Source organism: Pseudopodoces humilis, chromosome 3, assembly GCF_049639895.1.
Source record: "Pseudopodoces humilis isolate 2021_Gansu_Grassland_sample_001 chromosome 3, ASM4963989v1, whole genome shotgun sequence".
In the NCBI taxonomy this organism is placed as follows: Eukaryota; Metazoa; Chordata; class Aves; order Passeriformes; family Paridae; genus Pseudopodoces; species Pseudopodoces humilis.
This window is the reverse complement of record NC_142202.1, coordinates 25,157,745-25,180,904: the sequence shown is the minus strand read 5'-3', so window position 1 is coordinate 25,180,904 and position 23,160 is coordinate 25,157,745. Positions and strand designations below refer to the sequence as shown.

General features: G+C 40.2%; 1 protein-coding gene across 2 annotated transcripts in view; it reads left to right on the top strand.

Annotated features, from left to right (window-relative positions):
• The first annotated feature begins 12,033 nt into the window (after positions 1-12,033).
• LRPPRC (leucine rich pentatricopeptide repeat containing) overlaps positions 12,034-23,160 on the top strand; it is an 86,023-nt gene continuing 74,896 nt past the window's right edge. Inside the window, exons 1-2 of one of the 2 annotated variants that reach the window (XM_014252821.2) lie at positions 12,034-12,224; positions 22,417-22,622. In XM_014252821.2, the coding sequence (XP_014108296.1) occupies positions 12,034-12,224; positions 22,417-22,622 (397 nt within the window). The remainder of the gene's footprint in view (positions 12,225-22,416; positions 22,623-23,160) is intronic. The other variant, XM_088053403.1, reaches the window with a different exon arrangement.

Below are 23,160 nucleotides of genomic sequence, written 5' to 3'. Positions count from 1 at the left end.
TAAAAAATAATTTTTTCTACCCTATCATCACAGTTCTAAATATTACTCCTCAGTTAGAGTGTGGCCATATAAACATTTGATTTGGCATTTGACTTAACCAGTGGGGCAGAAATGTCCAATAGGGATGATGGAAAAAATAGCAAGAGAATAAAAAACATCTCTCAAAGTATATCACCTGTCAAAAAAAACTAAAACTTTTTCCATCAGTGACTGATCTGTTTTGAGAGATTCTTGGTCTCTGCCCTTCAAAATGCTTGTTTACACCTCTTTGGATATGTCTGTCTTCTTGGTCACTCTGGCTTGTTGACTTACAACACAAGGGAAGAGAAATAAACATAAATGGAAGTTTTCAACACAATGAAATCTATTCTGATTATTGTTCATAAAGAGAACAATCCAAGTGCCATTTTAGACAGCCACCTCATATTTGAAGGACCTGAATGAAACTAAATTGTTACTTAGGTAAATGAGTCATACTAAGTCATAATAAGCAGCATGCTGTATCTGCCCCTGGTGTGTGTGCCAGTGAGTCAGGCATGTAAGGTACACACAATCTGTATGTGATTTAACATTTCTTTTAATTATAATGGATCAGGTTTTGCAGAGTATAAGTGACCTTTGGATTAACCCTTCTGCATCCCGTATGATTAACTGCCCCAGTCCTAAACTATTAAGATAAATCAGAACATTTGCAAGAAAATCTCAAATACCTCAAACTAAAGCAAATGTCCAGAGTTTAGATGCTCTTTACTTCATCTTTTTTATATCCAGAATACTATTTTTTTCATTATTTGGGATAGGACAAGATTTGACAAAGACATGGCCAGTATACCCAGCAATATAGAAACAGCATCAGAGTTCTTATATAAAGTAAAACCTGAAAGCTTAATAATGCTTTATTATAATTTCCCAGTCTAGCTAGTAATCTGTATGATCTCCAAGTCATTCCACTTCTGTTACCAACCAAAAGTTGAACTATGCATCAAAATCTATACATGTTTTATTAGATACTGGAGATACAGGCAGCTGAAATTCAGTTTTACTATTCCTGAAACTTGTTTTACTGTTTTCTCTATTTCCTCTCCAATACCAATAGCAGCCAAACCCTGGGACATGATATTCTTCATATTACAGTATGCCCCCAGTTTAACATGTAAAATAAAGGCAATGACAGAAGAAATACTGTGTGTGACATTTATGTGTGTATATATATATATATATATATATATACCTATAAAAAAATCTTACTTTGTTATTATTTAAATGCAGAAGATTTAAGATACTGAAGGGCTAGTAACTGGTTACAGATTTATGGCTGGTTTGCAGTAACAACAGTACAATATGTAAATCTCAGAGCTGTGTGATTCCGTACAGCTCGAAGAATATACCTTCTGACAAAAGCAGCTACCTCAACTTCTCATTTTATGCAGCTTATAGAAAAATTTCAGACATGACCCAGTTATGTCACAATCATTTTCATATTGTGATCCTCTGAAAAGTAACTATATAAAAAAAGCACCTTCTTACTCATCAGATCTACTCCCTGTAGATAGTCAGGATAAGATCTGCTGACTTGGTCACAAAAATAAAGGCACTACTTCTTATTAAAATTTCTACTAACCTTGCAAAACTAACATAGCTGAGGAGCCAAGGGAGATAACTTCTTTTGCATTTTCAGTGGAAATAATTATTTTACAGTGCAGTATAGCTCTAAAAGAGTTCATCAAAGATTTTGAGTTGGATCAAACAAGGGCGAACGCATAATTTTGCCTGCAGAAACATTTTAACTAATAGACACATACAATAAGACATAAATTCAGCATTTTGTTAGGGATTAGGTCACCATTGCCCATTGGAAAGGAATTGTTTTATATGAAAACCAAGCATTCTTTATATAGAAAGCAACAGAATCCTGAAGAAGCAATTTTCCCTTCAAATTGTCTATTATTCATCTTTCTCCACTTCTCAGGTTTGCCACCTTGCTTGTAATTTCAACAAGAGACAGATACAATTCTACAAACCCTAAAACATGGCTCTTTGATTTTTACTTGCTACCGATAGTTCTGTTACAGTTCCTTAGTTTGATTTTACCCCACTTCCATACTCTGAGCACAGCAAACCAATATGTCAAGCCAATATGCCAACACTACCAAAGCTGTGCAGTCAGATCTCCATAAAATCTGAGACTGGCTTAAACTTAAGTAAACTTATAACAGGGAGAGGGGAACTTACTCTGGGGGAAGAGTGGAAACAATTGGCAGTTGAAAGATAAAGTCATCTGACTTTAAAAAGCATCTGAGCATCAAAGTATAAACTTAAAAGTCTGGGGAAAAAAAAAAAGTATCTTCTCACTATCTTCCTGGAAGTGATCTGTGCTTATTTTCATCTTGTTTCTGCATGTGAACAGCAATCCCTTTCTGTTGTGGTCTAATCCCAGTTGCCAACTAAGCACCATACATTCAGCAGCTTGCTTGACCCCCAGCAGGATGGGTAGCTGGGAGGTCAATGGAAGCTTTAAGGGTAAATGTGTGCAAACTCATGGGCTGAGAACACTCACGGGTTTTCATTGTGATGAAAAGAAAAATAACACAAAGAAATAAAACCCGATAAAGGCAAGTGATGCAAATTAAAGCAATTGCTCACCACCATACAACCAGCCAGTGGTCCTCCAGCCAACCCTGCTCCCGGTTTTAGTGCTGAGCATGATGCAATATGTGTGGGATGTCCCTTTGGTCACTGGGGTTCAACCCACTATGCAGCCCCCACCTCCCTGCTGGTGGGGCAGTGTGAGGAGCAGAGAAGGCCTTGATTATAAGTGCTGTTAGTCAATGCATCCCTGTATTACTAGCACTGCTTCCTGTACAAATCCAAAACCCAGCCCCATACTAGTGAAAATTAACTCTGTCCCAGCCAAAACCAGCACACTTTTCCATCCAGCTACCTTACCAATTACTCAGCTACTCCCATCTCAGATTTCTCCTTCCTTTCTGTAAAACTATTCTGTGTCACATTTCCCCACTTTTCTTCTGCACACATATGATTGTACCATGTCTACCTCACTTCTGTAGCTCTTGAATATATCACTTCATTTTTATCCTCTCAAAATAAAAGCTTACTAGTGCAAAAAGCTTGGTGACTTCAATCTTATTTGCAACTAGAGGTTTTTCATAGAATACCTGATTTGCTATATGTAACACTGGCTACATTACAAGACCTGAAAGACACTGAAGTAGTAAAACCAATTTGGCAACCTGGAAAATGTCCCAAATATGGAAATCACATTATTGCTAGCATTAAGCAGCACAAGCTTTAAAAACCACACATTTGCTTTAAAAACACCACTATTCTTACATATTTTTTCTCTAAATTCATCAGCCATTCTCAGTTTATGCTTTCAATTTATTTTTTCTTTTTTGCAAATGGAGCTGAAATATGCATTTCCACAAGATCTGAGAAATACTAGGAAATCAACTGGAAAAAGTGAGAGTTTGAAATAACAAGTGTGTGAGTACTTTAAGTTGCTCCCACTTTGTCCTAGAACAAAATGGAAATAAGATATAAAGAGTGTACAAAAATCTCCGCAAGCATGAATTTCACTTAAACTTTCCTTTGTTGTCACAAGAGTATCTGTACATTATCTAAATATAGAGCTAACTAAATCTATATATAAGTATACCAAATATCACAGAGAACCACATTTATAATTATCCTTTGATCTTGAGCTGGTTTGAGAGTCACCTCTTCCAGAGGTGCATGGCTGAGATTAGGCAAGAGGCTTAAGCCAACACTTTCAGTCAGGTTAATGAACAAGCCATAGGGAAGGGTCATGTTCCCTGAAGAAATATTAAGGATGCATATTCTCCATACCAGAACCTCCTCAATAACTCATTGTCTGAAATTAAAAATAAAATCAATATTGATACTGACATTACATACATGTAAGTATCCCACCACCCTCTCAATTCCATGGCCTACCTTCCCCCAGAGTCTCAGGTAAAGGATGCAAATTATCCTCTCCATGGCAAACCTTCCTGATAGTCCACTACTCAAGAGGAATGCAGCCACAAAATGAGTGCTGGGAATTGTGTTCCACTATGCTCCCTCTCCCCATTGTGTAATGTGAATCATGCCCCACCTTGAATTAGGACCTCAGTGGGGAACGGATCTCATGGTGCACTGGTGACATTTGCACAGAGCTGACTCTAGATGAGGCCATTTGAATCTAGGGAATGGGATACAACAAGCAAAAGTATTGGGAGGTTGGGAGCACAAATTCCCTACACACCACAGGATCCTTTGTTCTCATCTTAGATCTTCCTGCCTTGAAACATCTAGAGAGGAGCTCCACCTTTCCAACAGGGATTTGATGGCCCCACCAGCTCATGTACCAGTAGATGACACATCTGAGACCCCTGAAGGACCCCAGAAATTCACCCACACCCCACTGTACAGCCTATGTCTGACTTTTTCAATGGTCAATTTCTAAGAAACCTCCTATATGAGAGAAGTCAAACAACCATGACTGTTTTTTTTTTTTCCTGCTACCATCTAGCCCTGACACACAGCAGCCACATCCAAACTGCCTACTGGCAATAGTCCTAGGCCAACTCTGATTCTCTTCTGCATGTTCTCTTATGTTCTCTTCACTTTGACACGACCTGGATCATTCACTCCAGAAGTTTTACACTGAGATTCTGCGGATGCATTCATAGCATAATTTTAACTTTGGATTTTCCAAGTTTCCAAAGCCAAGTGTGGTATAAGCTAGTTTTATTAGATGTTTTGTACTACAGGGTTTTATTTGAAGGACAGAACAGTAAATGAGAAAAACTCTAATTACCCATGTCATTATAACTCTTGTTTTGGAAATTTCTATGACACATTTAACTCAATTTTAAAAGTTAATAATAAGTGTTTATGATAAATTCTCAGTGGAATTAGCAGAAACTGTAAGACAATTTATGAGTTCCAGTAGAGGTAGCATGCAGATGACTGAAAGAATTTGGCCAGAATCCTTGCTTTTAAATCTTCCCACTCTCCGGCATAGCATGGCCATCTCCAAACCACCTACTGGCAACGGTCCCAAGCTGTTGATGAAAATTGTGCCAGGCAATTGTCTGGCATAGGCTGAAACGATTGTAGGGAATAGGAATTCAATACCAGAGACATAGTTCCAGAGCCTAGGAACATAACCAGGCACTGTTTAATTATTATCCCCAGGGGTAATTATTTTAATGATGGGAATAAATTCCTCAAGCAGAGTGAATCAGGCCAAGACTTTTAGAGTATGTGATCTATGGTATGTGTCTGCAGGGAAAAATCTTCTCAACAACTACTACTGCTTTCTCTAGATTTTTGTATAAAAAGGCTAATTTTTTTTCTCCACAAATAACATACCTAATACTCATCTCATCTTCTTCATCCAAAGAGCTGAAACTCTCACCTAGACTCCATAAACATTATGTCTCAATTTACTGATTAAAGTTTTTCTCATTTTCAGATCTTGATAAAAGTGGTCTAGACCTTCTCATCCAGAGAACTTCAGGAAATATAATTTCCTAAGTCTACTGTTTCAGCTAAATCACATTTTGAATTAATTTCCCAGGACTTCTTTTCCTTTTCACATTAACCAAGTAGTTGTCATTACCCGTGAAGAGGAATCATGTCTATGACTTCTCAGCAGTGAAAAGACAGAACTTCTTTGAACAGCCTTTTGTTTCAGATCCGGTTGTTATAAGTGCATATTGTGATGTTGGCTTTTCGCAAGTTTTAAGATGAATGTTATATGTATAATGTTAAAATGGCTCTATTGTAATAGTCAATATAGTATGCTTGAACTGTCTGCTTAATTAGGATAACCTCGTGAACAGATGATGGGGCCCAGGCTGCTATTAACACTCATCACCTGTGTAAGAAGGAGCCAAAGCCCAAATTAAAAGATGATAAGAAAGGAATTAAAACCACAAAGCCAAGAAATATGCATGCTCTAAGAAGGCAGACCCAAGGAGTGGCCATGCAAAACAGTTCCTGGAAAAGTTTGAATATGCATGAAGTCCATGCAGTAGGAATAGTATATAAAGGGTGTTCCCAAGACACCAGGTGTGCTCTTGGCACAGAGCCAAGCACCTGGCTGTTTTAACTCTTTGCTTTACTATCTTTGTCTTCTATTGTCTTTTTGTTTATATTAAAACTTTTAAAATTTACCAGGAGAGTGAACCTCGTTTTTCACACAGTTATCCATCAACTGTATTATCAAAGACTTTTGCTTTTTCTTCATCCTTTGGAGGAATTATTGGTTAGTTTCTAAATATTCTTCTAAATATTTGGCCAGTGTTCTCCTTTTAAAAGACTTCTTAAAATGTTCTTTATTGATTCAGCAGCAGCGAAGTCTCAGTAATGAGAACTTACTGCTCTGCTAACCAACGTCAAATCAATTTTTTTTTTCTTTCTATCTTCCAGTCTGTTGAGGTTTAGAGTTTTCCCCTTTGTTTCTTTCTCTCCGGGAATTTTCTTCCATATGTTGCTAGGAGACAAAAATGACCAATACTTAAGAGATACAAAAGAAGTTGTCGTGGGAAGGGTGTGGAGAGCTTTTCTCTTAGCTGAGGGGGGTTTAACTTGGAGATACCGCCAGATTTGGGCTGGGAGGAAAGGGGCTGGAGCAGCTCCCGGTGTTCTTGCTCTCTTGGCATTTGGAGGGGAAACAGTCTGTAGTCGCTGTGGGGAGATTTCACCACCACTGCTGGGTTCTGTCTCCCCCTGCCTTCTTCTACCAGGAGTGCAGCTCTGCTTGTGAGTTGCGGAATAAGTGATACGCTTTATTTCCAGCAGCTGACAGCTTCAGGGACGCAAGGGGGATCACCCACCATACATGCATACCTGATCGAGACAAGTTTCAGGTTTAAATACACATTGATTCCACAAGCCCACACATCCCTGCCTACCCATTCCCTGCTCATTCTCCACCTTCTTGCTCCTCATACTATAATTAGAGTTCTGGGGTGCCATGCCTCCTGGTGGTCACGAGCGGTGGTCTTCTGATGAAGTAAAGATGTCTTCCTCAGTGTTCACTGTTTGACCCCTGTCTCTGGACAAGCGCAGTGGAGGTTTGACTTTCTCCCAGGTCAGTTTGCCCTGGTCAAAATCAGGAGCCTGGTTTTTGCTGTCTTCTTAAACCACAGGCTCTGCTTTATTGGCTTTTCACATTACCTAAGTCTTGCTTTACTGAGTTTTCACAATATACATCTTATCTTTATAGCCCTTACTTAGCAACTAAATTCCTGTGTGTTCTCTTACAAGTTGTTTCTACCTAACAAGTTATATTCCTATGTGTTCTTGTAACAAGTTGTTTCCACCTTTAAAATAAGCTATATTTCTGTTTCCCTCCACCTGCTTAAGCACTTTGTATGCTTCTAAAATTCTGAATTTTCATAAGCATACATGTTTCCCATATCACTTGTGGGAGCAGTCATTGAACTGGGACCTTATTAACACCCGACATCATTAAAAAAGGACCTTTCCACCATCTGCTCGGGTGCCTCAGGGGAAACCCCAGGACCCCAAACCTTTTCCCCCTCCAAGGAAGGCCCTCCTGGCCCTGTCTGGGAGCCGGGCTGCCGCTGCCCAGCCCCGTCATTTCTCTGCCACTTGCTCTGGGGTTTTTGCTACACTGTAGCCTCGCACCCCCTGCGTGCTGGGACACTCTATGCCTCCCGCCACAGCTGCTGAGTTTCTGCTACCCAGGGTGAGCCCACCCTGCCTGCAGCCCATGTTTACCATCCAGCCCAGCCCCCATTACCGCGTGAAGGAGATGCGGCCAGACTCCCGCCGGTGCTCCCCCTGCAGGCGTGGGGGAGTAATCGCACTTTCCCTGCCAGGAGCCAGCAGCGCCCCTGCCGGCCCTGCTCCAAAGGGGGTGTGCTTAAAGAGCAGGAAGAGACTGTTCACTGGGCTTTCTGTTCTTGTTCATTGTTGCTGCCATTGTTGTTTGTTGGAATCCAAAATAAAAGCCTCTCTGAGCTCCTCAGAGAGAGAAAAGAATTAAAATATATTAAACTATAAATATAGAGTAAAAGTGTAAGTTTTAGTTTTAAGTAAGTAAAAATATAGCTTACGTGCTCTAAGAGTCTGTGTTAGCTAGTGAAAAGCCTTATTACCCAATTTAAAGTTCAGTGAAAATACCCTTCATAATAAGATTCAACTTAGCTCTAGACATAATGAAAACAATAGTTTGCATTCTTAAGAAAGAACAGATAGGATTATTCACCTATAATAATACCTATATGTGATAATACCCTATATGTAAAATTTATGTTAAAAGAACATTGCTTTTGCATGTTAGAATTAAGTTCAGATTGGTGTAGAAAGTATTGTTTAGAAGCGTGTTTTTAGCTGATTAGATGATTTATGAATTTAATCCCCTGTATTGAGGATCGGAGAAGAACGACTGACAGAAGAAAAAAAAACATCTGAAGAAAAACTGCAGCACCATCATCATCACCAACTGCTTTTGCGGCTCAAGACAACAGAACTCCACGCTGAGAAGCTGCTACCCCGAACATCGGGACCTTATACCAGAGAGCTGCTGCTCAGAACTCGGGACTTTTTGCCAAAAGCTTTTAGCAAAGACTTCAACTCTCTGAACTCTTTTCCTTTAAGATTAATGCTTTTATACAATAAATACCTTTCTAGTAACCATCAACTGCTTGTGTCTCTTTGAGACCTGGAAATATTATCAGAATCCCTGTTGAAACTCGATAGCTGTTGTTTGCTTGCCTTGTTTTACATACACATATTAGTAAAGAACTGTTACTCCTCCTCCCATATCTTTGCCTGAAAGCCCCTTAATTTCAAAGTTATAACAATTCAGAGGGAAGGGGGTCATATTCTCTGTTCCAAAGGTTCCTGCCTTCCTTTGCAGACACCTGTCTTTCAAAACTAGACACAATCCTTTACTGTGTCACTTCTGGTCCTTTTTGTATACAATGTAGGTATTTTTATATTGTTTCACTAAAGTGAGCTCTCAGGAGTTCTACTCCATCATCAGGGTTGGTGGGCACATACCTAACGCAGCCTAATAGTGAGCTTTAGGGAACTTGGGTAAATCCTCATTAAGACTGTCTGGAAAATCCACAAACATCAGAAGTTTATGTCCAAAAAGGAAACAGAAGAGTTCTGCAACTTTATCCTTGCCTGTATCTTTACCTTTTCTTCATCCCTTCTTTCATATCTTTTATATACCTGAGATACCTTTCTAATCAAAAAAATTTGGTGGCTCTTACCCACAGCCACCAAATTCTTTGCAAAATTACTTGCTTCCCCAGTGACTCAAACAAAATCCTTCTTATATCAGGCCAGGCTTTGGTGACACATTGTCTCTTATACCATATACCAAAGCTGGTCACTGTACCTTACACTGCACATCAAAGCTGCTCCCTGTCCAGTCCCAGTGTCCACACACCCCCCACAGCACACCACCACACCTGTCCAGGCCCCCGGGCTGCTCTCCCAGCACCACAAGCTCTGTAAAGCACCCAATGTGTGGGCACAGCCGATGGTGCCACAGGGATGGGCAGGTGGATGGAATATCCCGCCGCCTCACGGAGCCAGGGGGCCACTACAGCTGCTGCCTGTGGGGGTGGTGGTGTTGGGCACTGCCTGGTGCTGAGCCCCAGCTGTCCCACAGCCTCCGCTCAGTCCTGCATCTTCCCTACAGGTCCCAGCCTGTGCTGCCAGTCCTGTACTCTCACACTTGGCCTTTGGCACTCCTCATGATACAGAAACCCCCTTAAGTCCCAAGTAGCAAGCAGACAAACCCAAATCTTCCATTCTGGCTCCATAATGGCCTGAGAAGGGGTGGGGATGTAGGAACAATACCTCCCTGTTTTCCCTCTCCTGGAAGTTGGGAATACAAAACACTTGCAGATGGCCGCGTATTAGACTGCAGATTTTGAAGACAAGGCAGAGAACTTCCATTGTACTCATTGTAGTTTCCTTATCACATAGCCTCATGCTGCTATTTGCTTTAACCATATTTCTCCACACTTCCCTTCAACCAATCCTTTCCCAAACTAACACCATATTGCCCCCTCTGGGCATGGGTTGCTGAGACCCTTAATCAGTGCCTCTTATTGCCCCCTCTGGGCATCCATATCCTCGACTACCTCTGGGAGAATGTACAAACCATCTCAACATTCTCCCAAAGAACCCTTCAGAGGTATTTTGGGATTGCCATCCCTATTAGTTGAGACCCTTTTTTGACTCTCCTTTGTTGCCCACCCTGGGCATCCTACCTGTTTTACTCCCTGAAGCTGTACTCACTGGTGAAATTTGCTGAGTCCCCTTTCTTGACTTTTCCTTACTGCCCCCTCTGAGCATCCATATCCTTTGGACTCTTCATGGACAGTCCTGTCTCCTGGACAGTCTTGGGAACCCAGTCAATTGCCCAGTGCCAGCTAGCACTGAAGGGAGCTGGTCACCCACACTGGGTGAGGCACGCTGCCAGCTCCTCTTGTGGTGTGCCGGACCCAGATGGTGGAAGGATCCCGGATGAGCCCAAATTGTCAGGAAAATCCACAAATGCCAGATGTTTATGTCTGAAAAGGAGACAGAGGAGTCCTTCAACTTTATTAGAATAAAGGGAGACAGTCCACTGGGGCACATGCCCACAGGGTTTTCTCTCCCAAGGTTTTGGAGGGTGCAGTCTCCTTTTATTCTAACTCCCAGCCACATGTTGCCCTCTTCCTTTCCCCATTGGCTGAGGTATGAGGAAGGTACAGCCTTCCCAAACTGCCTACCACATATTCCCCCCATCGAACCCATGATTTTACCCCTTGAATTGTCTGTTTCAAGAGCAAAGCTGTCTGGGCTCTGCAACAAACCTGCTGTCTAAAGTTAGTAGACCTATTAAGACCTATTAAGTTATTAAGACCTATTTCAATGATGTCAACACCCACAAGTTCACCCAAGTTATTTGTGAAGACTTTAGCTTTCCTCTCAAGACTGAACTCTGTATTCCATTAAATGCTGTAACACTAATACAGCAAAAGCCATGATAAGCAGTAACATTGCAAATATTGTCTTACTAGCCGTAACTTATTCCTCAGTGAGCAGTGTTGACCATCCAGGACTTTGATAAATAACAAAAATGGGCGTACATAACTTCTAAAAACTGAGCCTTTTGCATCTTGATGATGAGACACGTCTTTCCAAGTAAAGTGCAACTGGAAATCGCTGGTCGTAGTTGATCTGCCCTTAGAGTAATTATTTGCAAGTTACAGCAAAAATAATGATAGTTTTTTTTCATGAAAAGATGCATTTAATTTCTAAGTACATTACTTAATGTTTTGTGTCACAGCAATCAGGTTTACTTGGACGCTATAACGAAGCATCAACCCAGGTGGCATCTTAGTAAATATATGCAAGCTCAGGCAGAGATTTACTGTTGATATTTGGTTCAGTAAAGTTCGTCTCTCTGCCCGTCACTCCCAGACGATGATTTCAGTGGAAATGCTGATAGCGACCGGCAGCTTTCCCAGCCCAACTCCCCATGGCTTCCCTGGCGTACACGAGGGCCAGCGGCGAGGGCAAGACACCGTTTATTCCCATTAATCGGAGGGAATCGTATGAGGGATTTATTTTTTTTTTTTTTTTTTTTGGCCGCGCGTGCGCGGCACCAGCTCCCGTTTCGCTCTGAACACCTCAGGGGCAGCGAAGAAGCGGCGGCTACCGCCGGGCTGCAGGGAAGCAGCACTTGGGTGAGCAGACCGGGAGAGCCAGGCAGGCACGGCCAGCACGTCCCGTGGAGCAGCACGGAAGAACTCCCATGAGAGCCCATTAGGAAACCAAGCGCTTCCCGCCGCTTCCTCCCGCGCGCCCGCCTTCCGCCGGGGCCGCTCCCGGTTGGCTGCCGGGCGGCCCAAGCCGGGCCTGCGTGGAACGGCCCATCGACGGCATGGGGTGGGAATTAACAGCGCGCTGGCGCCTGAGCCGGCCCTATCTGAGGCCGAGCCCAGCGCTTCCCCCCTGAAGGGAATGGTTCGCCCCCGTCACATGGTGCCGGCGGCGGCGCAGCGCCGGCGCGCGGCTCACGTGCTGCAGACGGTCATGGCCGCGCTGCTGAGCTCCGCCGGGCGCCTCCGGGCGCTGCGCCCGCGCCTCCCGCCGCTGCTCCCGCCGCTCCTCCGGCCGCCTGCCGCTCCCTCCCCGCTCCCCGGCCCCGCCAGGTGAGACGCTGCGCCGCCGCGCTCCCCGGTAGGGTTGGCTGGGCCGTCTGAGGCTGCACTCCGCACGCCCAAGGGCACTGCCGGCCATGCGTCCGGGCCCTGCGGCGCCGCCCGCAGTGGCTACCCCGGGGGCTCTGAGGCAGCGCTTACCCCAGGCCAGCCCGGCGGCCTCACTGTGTGTGTGTGACCTCCGGGTGAGCGCAGGGCAAAGGCCGTGCGGGAGCCCCGCTACCTTCAGCGCCTGGGCTGCCCACGTTTTCCGCCACGCTGGGCTCAGAGTAGAACCCTGACCTCCGGGTGGCACGGCTCTGCGGGAACACGCCGTGTGGAGGGGGCGTCGAGGAAGAGGGGAAAACTAGAGGAGATAAGCAGTGATGGAGTGGAGTTATTGTTCCTGGAGGCGTTCAAGAAATGACTGGACGTGGCGTTTGGTGTTGTGGTTATAGTTGACAAGGCGGTGATCGGTCACAAGTCGGACTCGGTGATCTTGGAGGTTTTTTGCAACTTAAATAAGTCGGTGTTTCTGTGACTGAGTAGCTGCACAGTTGGAATCTGGGCTTCTTCTTCGTGCCCTCAGACTCTGCTGTGTCTCTTGTGAGAAGGCGCAGCTTAATTTTTTTGCCATGCTTTTCTCTCCTTTCTGTCACACAGATATGATGGAAAGCTCAGCCTGTCCTGCTCACCTGTGTGCATCCTGGCTGCGGTTTTGATAATACATGTGGTTGGTGCCCTGCAGGAAGTTTAGAGACATAAACCTTCATTAACACAGTTAGAGACAGATACAGATTTATGAGCTGATATAAGGGTTTAGTGCTGCTCAAGTTGTTCTGTCTCTGATGTCATATCTTTGGTGCTCCCTCTAAGTCAACGTAACTTAATTCCTGGTAGAAAACAGTAACAGTTTTTTGCCGTTTCAAATAGATAAATATGTTCAGCAAAGGACGTGGTGAATTCCAGAGCTCGTTCAGAAGAAGGCATGGGAAAAGACAAGAGTCAGAAATAGTGAACTCCTAGAGGGAAGTCTCACTGTCAAAATAAGGACATTATTCCTAATTTCCCTACTGTCAGTGCTTATTAGTCTTACTTTGGGGCTATTTTATTGGTAGCTTGGCCAAAGTCTTATCTAAAAAAAAAAAAAGTTTTCTTTGGATTTTAATCATTGAAGTGTATCAGATGCCAAGAAATGCTGAAGTTGGTGTGAAGTATGGAGTAGACTAGTTTGGGAAGGACCAGGAACCAGGAATATCTGATTTATGATTGGCAACAGAACCTCACATTTAGCTAGCTACAAATTGTCAATAAACCTTTCTTCTTTCTAGTGGCTGCGTTTTGTTTTACTCAACCAGGAGCTTAATTCTCTGAATTAGTTTGTTGTGAGAAATAATATTCACTGAAAATCATGTGTGACTTGGTGAAGGACTAACTATTTTTTCAAACCCAGGGCTCCATTTCTAGAAAGAACTTTAAAAGTGCTCTATGTGATGATATTTTGGTTCTTACTGCTGGGCTTATTGGTTGTTTCCCTCCCAATACCTTTTTCTTACACCAAATTATACTTAATTTCAGATATAAATTTGGTCATATGTGGCATAGTTCAATGATCATGCTAAAAACTCTTTGGAAACTTTTCGGACATTCCTCCTGTCCAGTAATTTCATTCCTAAGTTTTCACTTAAAATCTCCCTGTCACACTACTGTGTGTTTAGGTGTCCTAGAGCACAGGTGATCTAGAGCCTAAGTGTAAAGCAGAGGTAATACTTACAAACTGAAATTTCATGTATTAGGCATATGAGTTATTTTTTTTTGTCTTGAGTATTTTATTTATTTATTTATTTATTTTACTTAAGCCTTAATTTCTGGAACTTCCTCCTTTGAAGAACTAGACTGGCAAAGGAACAACATTTTGGCTTCCTCTACTTGCTGTTCAGGTCTCGAGATTATTTTGAGAATGAAATGCAATCTATTTGGAATAGTAGGGAAGGACACACCCAGTTTTAAGATTAAATAAACAAACAGGAATAATCTAGCATTTTGCAAGAAAATTGTGAAAATAACTTTGTTTCCATGTGCTTGGTATAGTCACTTTAGCATTGAACATCATAAAGTCAGTTCAGAGGCAAGTCTGTGATTACCATTACAGTAATGGTTACAGAAAAGTTGCAAATCTGTTAACTTCTTTAGAGATGTGAAAGAGCAAGCATCACATTCAAGCTGAGGTTTTATCAAAACATCATTATTGCTTTGATTTTAATCTAAGCTGCTTTGAAAAATGAGTTAGGACAGTAGATGCATGTCCTAATGGTTGAGAAGCATGTCATAGCAAGTCAGATTTAAGACAAATTTAATCTTTCACTTGACCACCTCTGCTATGAAATATGAAATATATTGACTTACATGTCATCACTTTCCTGCCATGCAGTTTTATTAAAGATCAACTGGCAGACCCATACAACAAAATTCAGATCTACAAGAGCAGACTTCAGGAGTGCGCTGATTTATATGTGGTACAAATTATTTACTGGAACTTGTAGAAGCTTCACAAGGGCAAAAAAGCCTCAATTTGCTGTTAGTATCTGAGTGTCAAGAATGGTGCAACAAACCTCTCCACTGACAAGTGTTTAGAGTAGATTTTTGAGTTAACATCAGGATATCTTGGAGGGACCTTATTCAGCATACTGTAGGTGATGATGTTATGATTTGATGTTACAGCTTTCTGCTGTGGGAAAGTTAGTGCTCTGAAAAAGGATGTTGTCTCCGTTCTTTTGACACCCTCCTGTTGCTGGCCACCTTGTCTGGCTCTAAATCATGGAAGGAGAGCAGTTAGGCTCCTAAAGCATATAGATCATGGTATATCCGAGGAGAAAAATCAAGGAGAATCAATACAATAACAAAATGAAATCAAGCTAGCAGACCTGCTCCACTGTGGGCTCCCCAAAGGGCCTGCCAGGACCCTGCTCTCTCACAAGCTTGTCTCTGTGTTTTCAAAACTGTATTCAGCATAAATCCAAAAGACTGCCCCATGCTTGCCACTTTGAAGAAAATTAACTCAGGCAAAACCAGCACAGAAGATACTTGTAATAAATAACTCTTGCCTTTTGATCCATTGTGCTGTGTTTCAAGTATGTTGGTAAGATGGGAGAGCAAATTATCCTTTTCAAAAAGGTTTCAGATTGGGGGTGGGGGAGATGGATTTGATTAAGTCATAAATTAAAGACCCAAATGATTCATGGCTTAGTGAATGGTGTATTTTAGTTTTTTTTTTAGATTAGCTGCAAATGAATTCTTTTTTGGCTATTCACTGTCATACTCTGCAATCTATTACCAATGGACAAAAAGTGTAGAACTGAATGCTTAGTTACATTAGCAAAACGATAGGAGAAAGGATCTTCAAATGCAGAGAAGGCATAGACTTGCTTTTCATAATACTCTGTTGTAATAAAGTTACACAAGCTCCACTGTTGTTGTTGCTTTAAGTGTTTTAGTGATAGGTATAAAATGCCTGGATACTTCCCAAGAAACCACAGACCTTAGAGGTGTTAAGGTTGAAAAAGATTCCTAAGATGATCAAGTCCAACAGTTGACTGACAGTGCCAACTTCACCACTAAGTGGTGGACTTCACCACTTGTCCCCCGGTACTTCATCTGCCTATCTTTTGGACGCTTCCAGGGAAGGTGACAGTTCCCTGAGTAGCCTATTGCACTGCTTGACACCCTTTTTGAGTGATGTTTTTTCTTAAGATCCTAAGTGTAGTACAAAGCAAAGGTTTTCTTTTATGAATCACTTAGGCAATTTTTTAGATATTCTCCAAGAAACATGAGGTTTGTCAGTCTACATGAAAAGACATTAATTTTTCTCTCTTGCTAATTTTTCTCCTGCTTTATCTCATTGAAACAACTATATACTGGCCTGTATGTTGTGACCTTTTTGTATAGCTGATCATAGCTAACAGTACAAATACTGTTTTAGCAGTCATGTGTATCATGCTGGGATCTCAGGTAGTATATTTAGCGTTATGTTTACTGAATTTAATGTTAGATCTGGAGTGCTTTTATGTACACTAATGAATTCTAACTCACTTAAGATTGTCATTATACTTTGATCGTGACTTTGAGAACTATTTCATGCAGTTTTTGCCTATTTAGTTTAGAAAGAACAAAATATTAAATACTTTTTATAGAAAAAGCACAGCAACTACCTTATTGTGGCTCTGATAAAGGGAGGCAAATATCTAGTAGTTATAATTAAATGTGGTTATCTTCATATATTTAGACAAATATAAATAATATATGAATAAACATATAGCTAAATATATAAATATTTTTTTTTAAATGTTTGGAATTGTTTGGAATTTGGAAGAGTTTTACAGAAAGTAACCTTTCTGCTGCTGCGAGGGAAAACATGAGCATCACCTGCTTTTTGAGTTTTGGGAAAGATGGGACTTTTTTTACCCAGGCTGGTGTGTAAGATACATTCCTATAGGAAATTAGAGGCACTACGTTAAGTCTCCTCTAGCAATGTGGAAGACATTAGTATGTGGGTACAGCACTGAGAATCCTCCTTAAACTGTGTAAACAGAAGAATTTTACTGGCTGACTTGGTATAAATTTCTCCATGCATGCTTCATCTCTGCATCAGTTTATCTGTGAGTTTATCTTCAGCTGCTTTCCCAGTGTTGTAAGCTAAACTGGAGGTGGAGTTACCACTTGTTCTGGGATTACAAATGCACAGTTAAGCTTTCATTTGTGGGTGAGGTCTGCAGCTGTAGAGACAAAAATGAACATGGTGTACAGGCTTCAATATCTGAAGGCTACTTCTAATCTTGTGATTGTGGGAGTTGGAGAGAGATCACTTCATAGGGCTCAATATATCCTTTTGAGTTTCTCCCAGTTCTGAAACATAGTTTTTGGGAAGAACCAGATTGCTCATTCAAACAGATCCAAAATTTACTGTGCAGCTTTACATGGTTGCAAATTAAATGTTTCACATAGAGAAAATCTTAAAATGCCACCTGAAGGTAATTGATGAAAGTAAATACTTGGAACTCATTGCAGCTCTTGGGGAAATGTATGTTTTGTTGTGTAGCATAGCATTTAAGTCTGAAAAAAGTTAATTTAAATAATTGAGAAAATATAATGACATCGTAAAACTGCATAATCAAACATCTCGTACTGAGGCAGGATCAGAAATATCAAGGTCATGCATGATAGATTTTCCCCTCCTAATCTTTAGAAGCTTCCAAATGAGAAAGCTTGACTGAAGTATCCCATTCACATATTTCATTACAATTAATTTTACAAGCATTAGTATTGGTTGTGTAATTCCTGATGGATTAGGTTCAGTTGCTTCTGTTTGGAGAGTGGGATGGGATAGATGAATCCTTTGGTCTTTTATGCTTGTTTTTTTCCCTGAATAAACACACCATGATGAAGAGATCATCATCTGTATTTGAGCTATGTTCCTGTTTTTAGGAGTTGAGAATTTGAAGTCTTTTTGCTGTGTGACATTTCATGCTTACCAGTGCCTCATTTTCAGTACTCTCTGGGCTGTTCTGCTTAGCCAGTTTTACCCCACTATAAATTTCTGAATTTGTGTTTTGTCCAAAACGTACAACTTCTTGTGGTCTGTATTGAAAGTATAATAGCACATGCATTGTGCCAGTCATTTCCTAGTTGGGTCAGGAGATAACTTCACTTAGACTCTCTGACAATATTTCTAGTTCTGCAAGGACCCACATTTTAATTTTGTATACGTACTTAAAATTTTTGTTTACACAACTACTGCACCCATATTTTGCAACTAGAAGTACATTGTATGTCTTTGAACTGGTTGTCAGGTAAAGTGGTGCCAAAAGCTTGTACATCAATCAGTATTTTTTTTAATTTGGCTTCTGTTTTTCCCAAAAGTTCCAAGAATTTTTCAGAGTAAATCCAAAGAACTGGAGTTTGAGTAAGGTCCAGTAATTTGCCTTCAATATAGCCTAATGTTGTCAGGAATTATTTGAGTCATTCTTCTGTATTCTCACATACCCCCATCTCCTTGTTAAAATTAGTAACGATAGTTAAAATTTACAGAGGATGGTTGCAATTAACATTCCTTGAAAGCCAAACAGTGTATGAGCTGTCATTTTTTCCCTGTGAAGAGGTAATTTCTAAAATCATCTTTATTAAATTTAGCAACCTTTCTTGCTGCCTTTTTAGGTCACTTCCTGACCAAAATGGTTAATGATTTTTATCCTTGCTTTTTTTCCTACTCTTCTTAATTGTGTGTTGTTTTTCAGTTTCTGAAAACTAAAGATTCCTGATGCATGGATAACTGCCTTGTTATGCTGGCTTCTTCTTGTGTTTCATAGGGAGGTTGTCCTATAAGTATAAACTTTCACTATGTTGTCTACTGTGTTCTTTGCCTGGTTGCCTGAAATCAAACCTAATGCTGTGTCCCTTAATTTTTTAAGTTTGTATCTTTTTTGGGAGCTTTCTGGTCTGCTCAATCTTTCATCTTATAAAATAGTGAGCTCTTTTTTGGTCTTTTTTGTTTGGCTTTTTTTGAGTTCTTAGTTGATTAGTAATGCTACATACCAGATTCAAAATCGTAGATGCTGCAGCTTCATCCAGCTTTTGAAGCCACAGTTATTTTTAACAGATTCTTATTATGGGATTGGCTTAACATTACACAGCACCTTAAATAGTGCTAAAAGTGTAATGGATTCAGATGCTAAAGGCCTACATTTGGTGAGGTACACCTGAGTATTACACCAAACATATTACAGATTGATGATGATAGTTTAGGTGGATGCCAGTGAAAGTCCAAGTTCCTCATGTTGTTTTATAATCTCATACTGTTTTTACCTCTCTGTCTCAAAATGAAACTCAGACTCCCATATTTCCATTCCTTAAAATGTCTTTAATCAGTATAAATTAACAGGAGCACCAGTACCATATTTGGTATTATTGGGGAGGGGCGTGTAAATAGAAATGCCCAATTCTGTTCACCTTTTGGAAGGTGAAGTTACTGTGAAAAAATAACACTTCCATTTTAAGTGTATAGTGTTTTAAAGTGTGCAACTGTAGAAATTGGTACCCTATAATATTCTAAACTTGTGTTACAAATAGCATCATGCTAAATAGGAGAGTTTAGTAGCAAGTGAAACTTTATAGAGTCTTCTTGTGCTGTTAACCAGCTTATGTTGACCATGCACATACTGTTTTTATCTTTACACTTCATCTGATGGCACTACTTTAAAATACTTCTAAACTACTTTAAAATATTTGTGACTTCTGATGTGGAGAATCTTACAAAGATGGCTTTCTTAAAACAGTGCAAAACTTAAGAACTGTAGATACCAATTTGTTTTTGGTTAGAAGTGTGCTATATGTCATAAGATACTGTTCAATAATTTGAAAAATACTATAAAACATTAGCAGGTTTTTATAGGGGAAGGCAGTTCTAACCTGAAGCACAAGAGTTTTGTCCACTTGTGCTTTGATTGTTAGTGGAAATTAAAGTATAAATTTCTGTGTTACAAATATAGCCCTGTGTTGCTGCAGCTTCCAGAGCATTTTTCTAACATTTCTGGAAGCATTCTGAAAAATTTTCAAGTAGTTCTTTTAATGGGTATATCAGAGTGGATGATACCATTTTTTTTTTTTTTTAATTTATATCTTTGAGAAAAAGATAAAGAACTTGCAGTCATTACAATTTCATTCTTCTAGCTGTCCACTGGCTAGCTCAAAGTTGACTATTGCTATTTATATGTTACTAAGGAGTTACTTAAGTTCTAGGCATCTCACTTGTTTGTTAAATCCTGGAGGAGTTAAAATTTAGTATCTTACTGTTATTCTTACCTTGTGCTACTGGATTTTATGCTGATTAGTCTAACGACTTCTGTTTTCCAAAAGTACCCAGTGTTTGGTTAAAACGGGCAATAGAAGAAGACAAAAAGTAGGGGAAAGAATTGTGGGAAATGGTGCCCTTGGGAATACTTTTAGTGAGTCATGGCATTTCTTGTAGCAACAAAAAAGTATGATGTTAATCTGACAAGGTGCTTACCATGAAAAGTAGTGTTCCAGAGCTTTTTTTCCTTTTTTGTTTGTTTGATTTTGTTTCTAGTTTCTCTGATTTTAGGTACCTTTCCTTTCTCAGTTTATTTTTATTCCTGCTTAATTCTGATGTGTTGTGGACATTGTGAGTTGTTTCCACTGTCACCTGATGGAACAGTAATTTTACTTTTTTGTAGAAGTGGATAAATTGGTATTGTGCTCAGTGAATAAAATAAACTCACAAAGGGATCTGAATAAAATGAGAGCTAGCCCAAAGGGATTGGTGGGAACTTGCATCTGTCAGGAAGTGGAACTGAGACTGAAGGAGGGGATCTGTCCTTTCTTGTCAGTCTTTTTTCCCTACTTCAATTCTTTCTTCTTTATCCTTTCCCTAGTGAAATACCATGCAGATAGTTAGCTGGGGTCTGGAATATTCTTCCCGAATCTGGAATATTCTCTTCCCAAACCGGTTGGGGGGTGGGAAAAAAAAAGGGCCACGTGGGTTTGCTTCCCGGGGGGAGCCCCACTGGAGGTTTTCTCCCAAATTTTGCCCTAAACCAGGACAAGGAGAAACTTTAGAAAATAGGGCAATGTAAAAATCATGTTCTTGAAAAAGGTAATGCCAAATACTACCAATGTTCTTCATTATTAAAGGATTTTTAAAAAAACAAATATCTCTTAAACTGTTGTCATGGCTCCATTAGGAAAGAGGTTCTGCTTCAGGCTGCTTCTAGAGTTTATGGCCTGCTGAGTTACCAAATCAGGATTTCAAACAGCAAGGGGTAAGCTGGTCTTTTGGGCTACTTTCTGCTCACAAGAGGCAACCAAATGGTAAACCACCAGTCTGTATTTTGTACCCCAGGGATGATTTCTCTGCCATTTAGCAGCTTGCTGCCAGTGCTTCTGAAATAATGGAATTGCCACCAGCAAGCTTTTCTCCACTGGACTTCTTTCCTTGGGCCTTAAACTATGACTGTTTGGTGAGAAGCCAGCCAGCAGATAGACTGTGAAAAAGCTTTGGAGGCAGGAAATTGTTTTGTAGAGAATGACAGCACTCCTGGCTTTTAGGCTGCCATTTCACAAAATTTGGAGCCATTACTTTATAGGACTCCTAGAGCACCTGTAACATCAAGGAATACAAACTTGGGGTTTTGGTTGGTTTTTTAAACTAGTCTAGAAAGCTTACAAAAATTTAGCTGAAGAATTGTCTGAAGAGGCAGAGATGAGGGAGGGCAATTTCAGAAGTTGCTGAATTTTGTTTTTGCCACCCAGGAAATACTACCTTTTTCCTTATAGGATTATGGAGGAGGATCATCTGGTTTATTTTAAGCAGTTGTAAGCACAGTTGAGAATAGATTTTCTGAAATGCTTATGTGTAATGATAATTTCACCTGCACAGGTTGTACATAACCTTGGTGTGGCACATACTCAATTTTTTTTTATTCTTAGGTATATCAGCTTGTTCTTTAAAAAAAAAAAAAAGCCAAGCTTTTTTTTTTTTATTGCTGTGCTGGAAATAAGAACACTTTCTCCTTATGTTTCTTGTTGTCGTATTTTATTTTGAGACAATAAATGTTTAAATAAATCTGTTGATGTCTGGTTTACACGGCAGAATGGGTGGATGCTTCATCCTGCTTATTGTCAATTCTGTAAAATGTGGCATGATCCTGTTGGTGTTTAAACCATTGTTGTCTTAACACACTGACCTCTGTGATATCTCTTGTACATTTTAATTGACAAGAAAGGTATGATTTGCTGCCTTGATTTACTGTGTTCTGGAAGATCTGTCCGTGACTGTTCTTGAGATTTTTCAAAACGTGAGAGCTTTAGTGACTAGCTGTAATGGGACAATAGACTTTCATAGCACTTGGATGACTTAAAACTTTATTTTTGTGGGAATATTATTTGAACCATTTAATTCATGAGGTGAAAATCTCAGAGAAACGTGTCACTGTGAGAAAATGTATGACTGACTTATTAAGTAGAAAGGCACTGAGATGAATCACTTGTATTTGTTTATTTTAAAATGGAATGTTTTTGAGACTGTTAATCAGCAAGAAGTGCATTATTTTTTTGATATTGTGTGATTAGCCTAGATCCAAAATGACTCACAGAATTGTAATATTTATTTTATTTTTGTTTGTTTCTGTTCAAGCAGAAACATTGTGAACCAGATAAGGTTCCTTACACTTGCACCTCAAGAGGAAGGAAATGTTAAAGAAGAACCGGTTTCAGAAGTTCAAACCAGACCCACCTGGCAGTTTGACTGGGCATTAAATAAAGTGGATAACACTATCAGAAAAACTGGCCGCATCCCTAAAACTCTTTTACTAAGAATCTTCCAGGAAATAAGCAAAGCAGGTAAGTTGCTTTTAATTAAAACAAAATAAAGCTGAATTTCAGGCTGGTGTTTAACCAAGGAAATGAGTTCATCAAGCCAAGGAAATTGAGTGTTCTGATCTGTATTTTGTCTTTGAGTGTTTGATCTGCTGCATATGTGGATGGTGAGGCTTTAAATGCTTTATTTTGCTTTGAATGCTCATGTTAGCATTTTCAGGGTTTTTTTTTTGTTTTTAAGAATTTATAAGTCTTATAAAAATGTACTTTTAAGGTATGTTATATTGTCTTGTTTTCTGTCGGTTTTTAATCTGGTAATGCACTTTCCTCATGTAATTGTACTGTGCTTTCCGAGCAGGGATCATACCTGTCTCCTTTCCACAGTATATTTTTAAACTGTCTGTAATGAACCATGCTGCCTTTAAGATGTTATTTGTTTTAAAATGGAACTGCAAGAGGGAAATGTGGAGGTGATCCACAAGTTTCCACGTTTCCAGGTAGCTGTGGTTATTCATGATGATAAAGCTTTATTTTTTTCTTTTTTAATAAAATAAAACCAAAT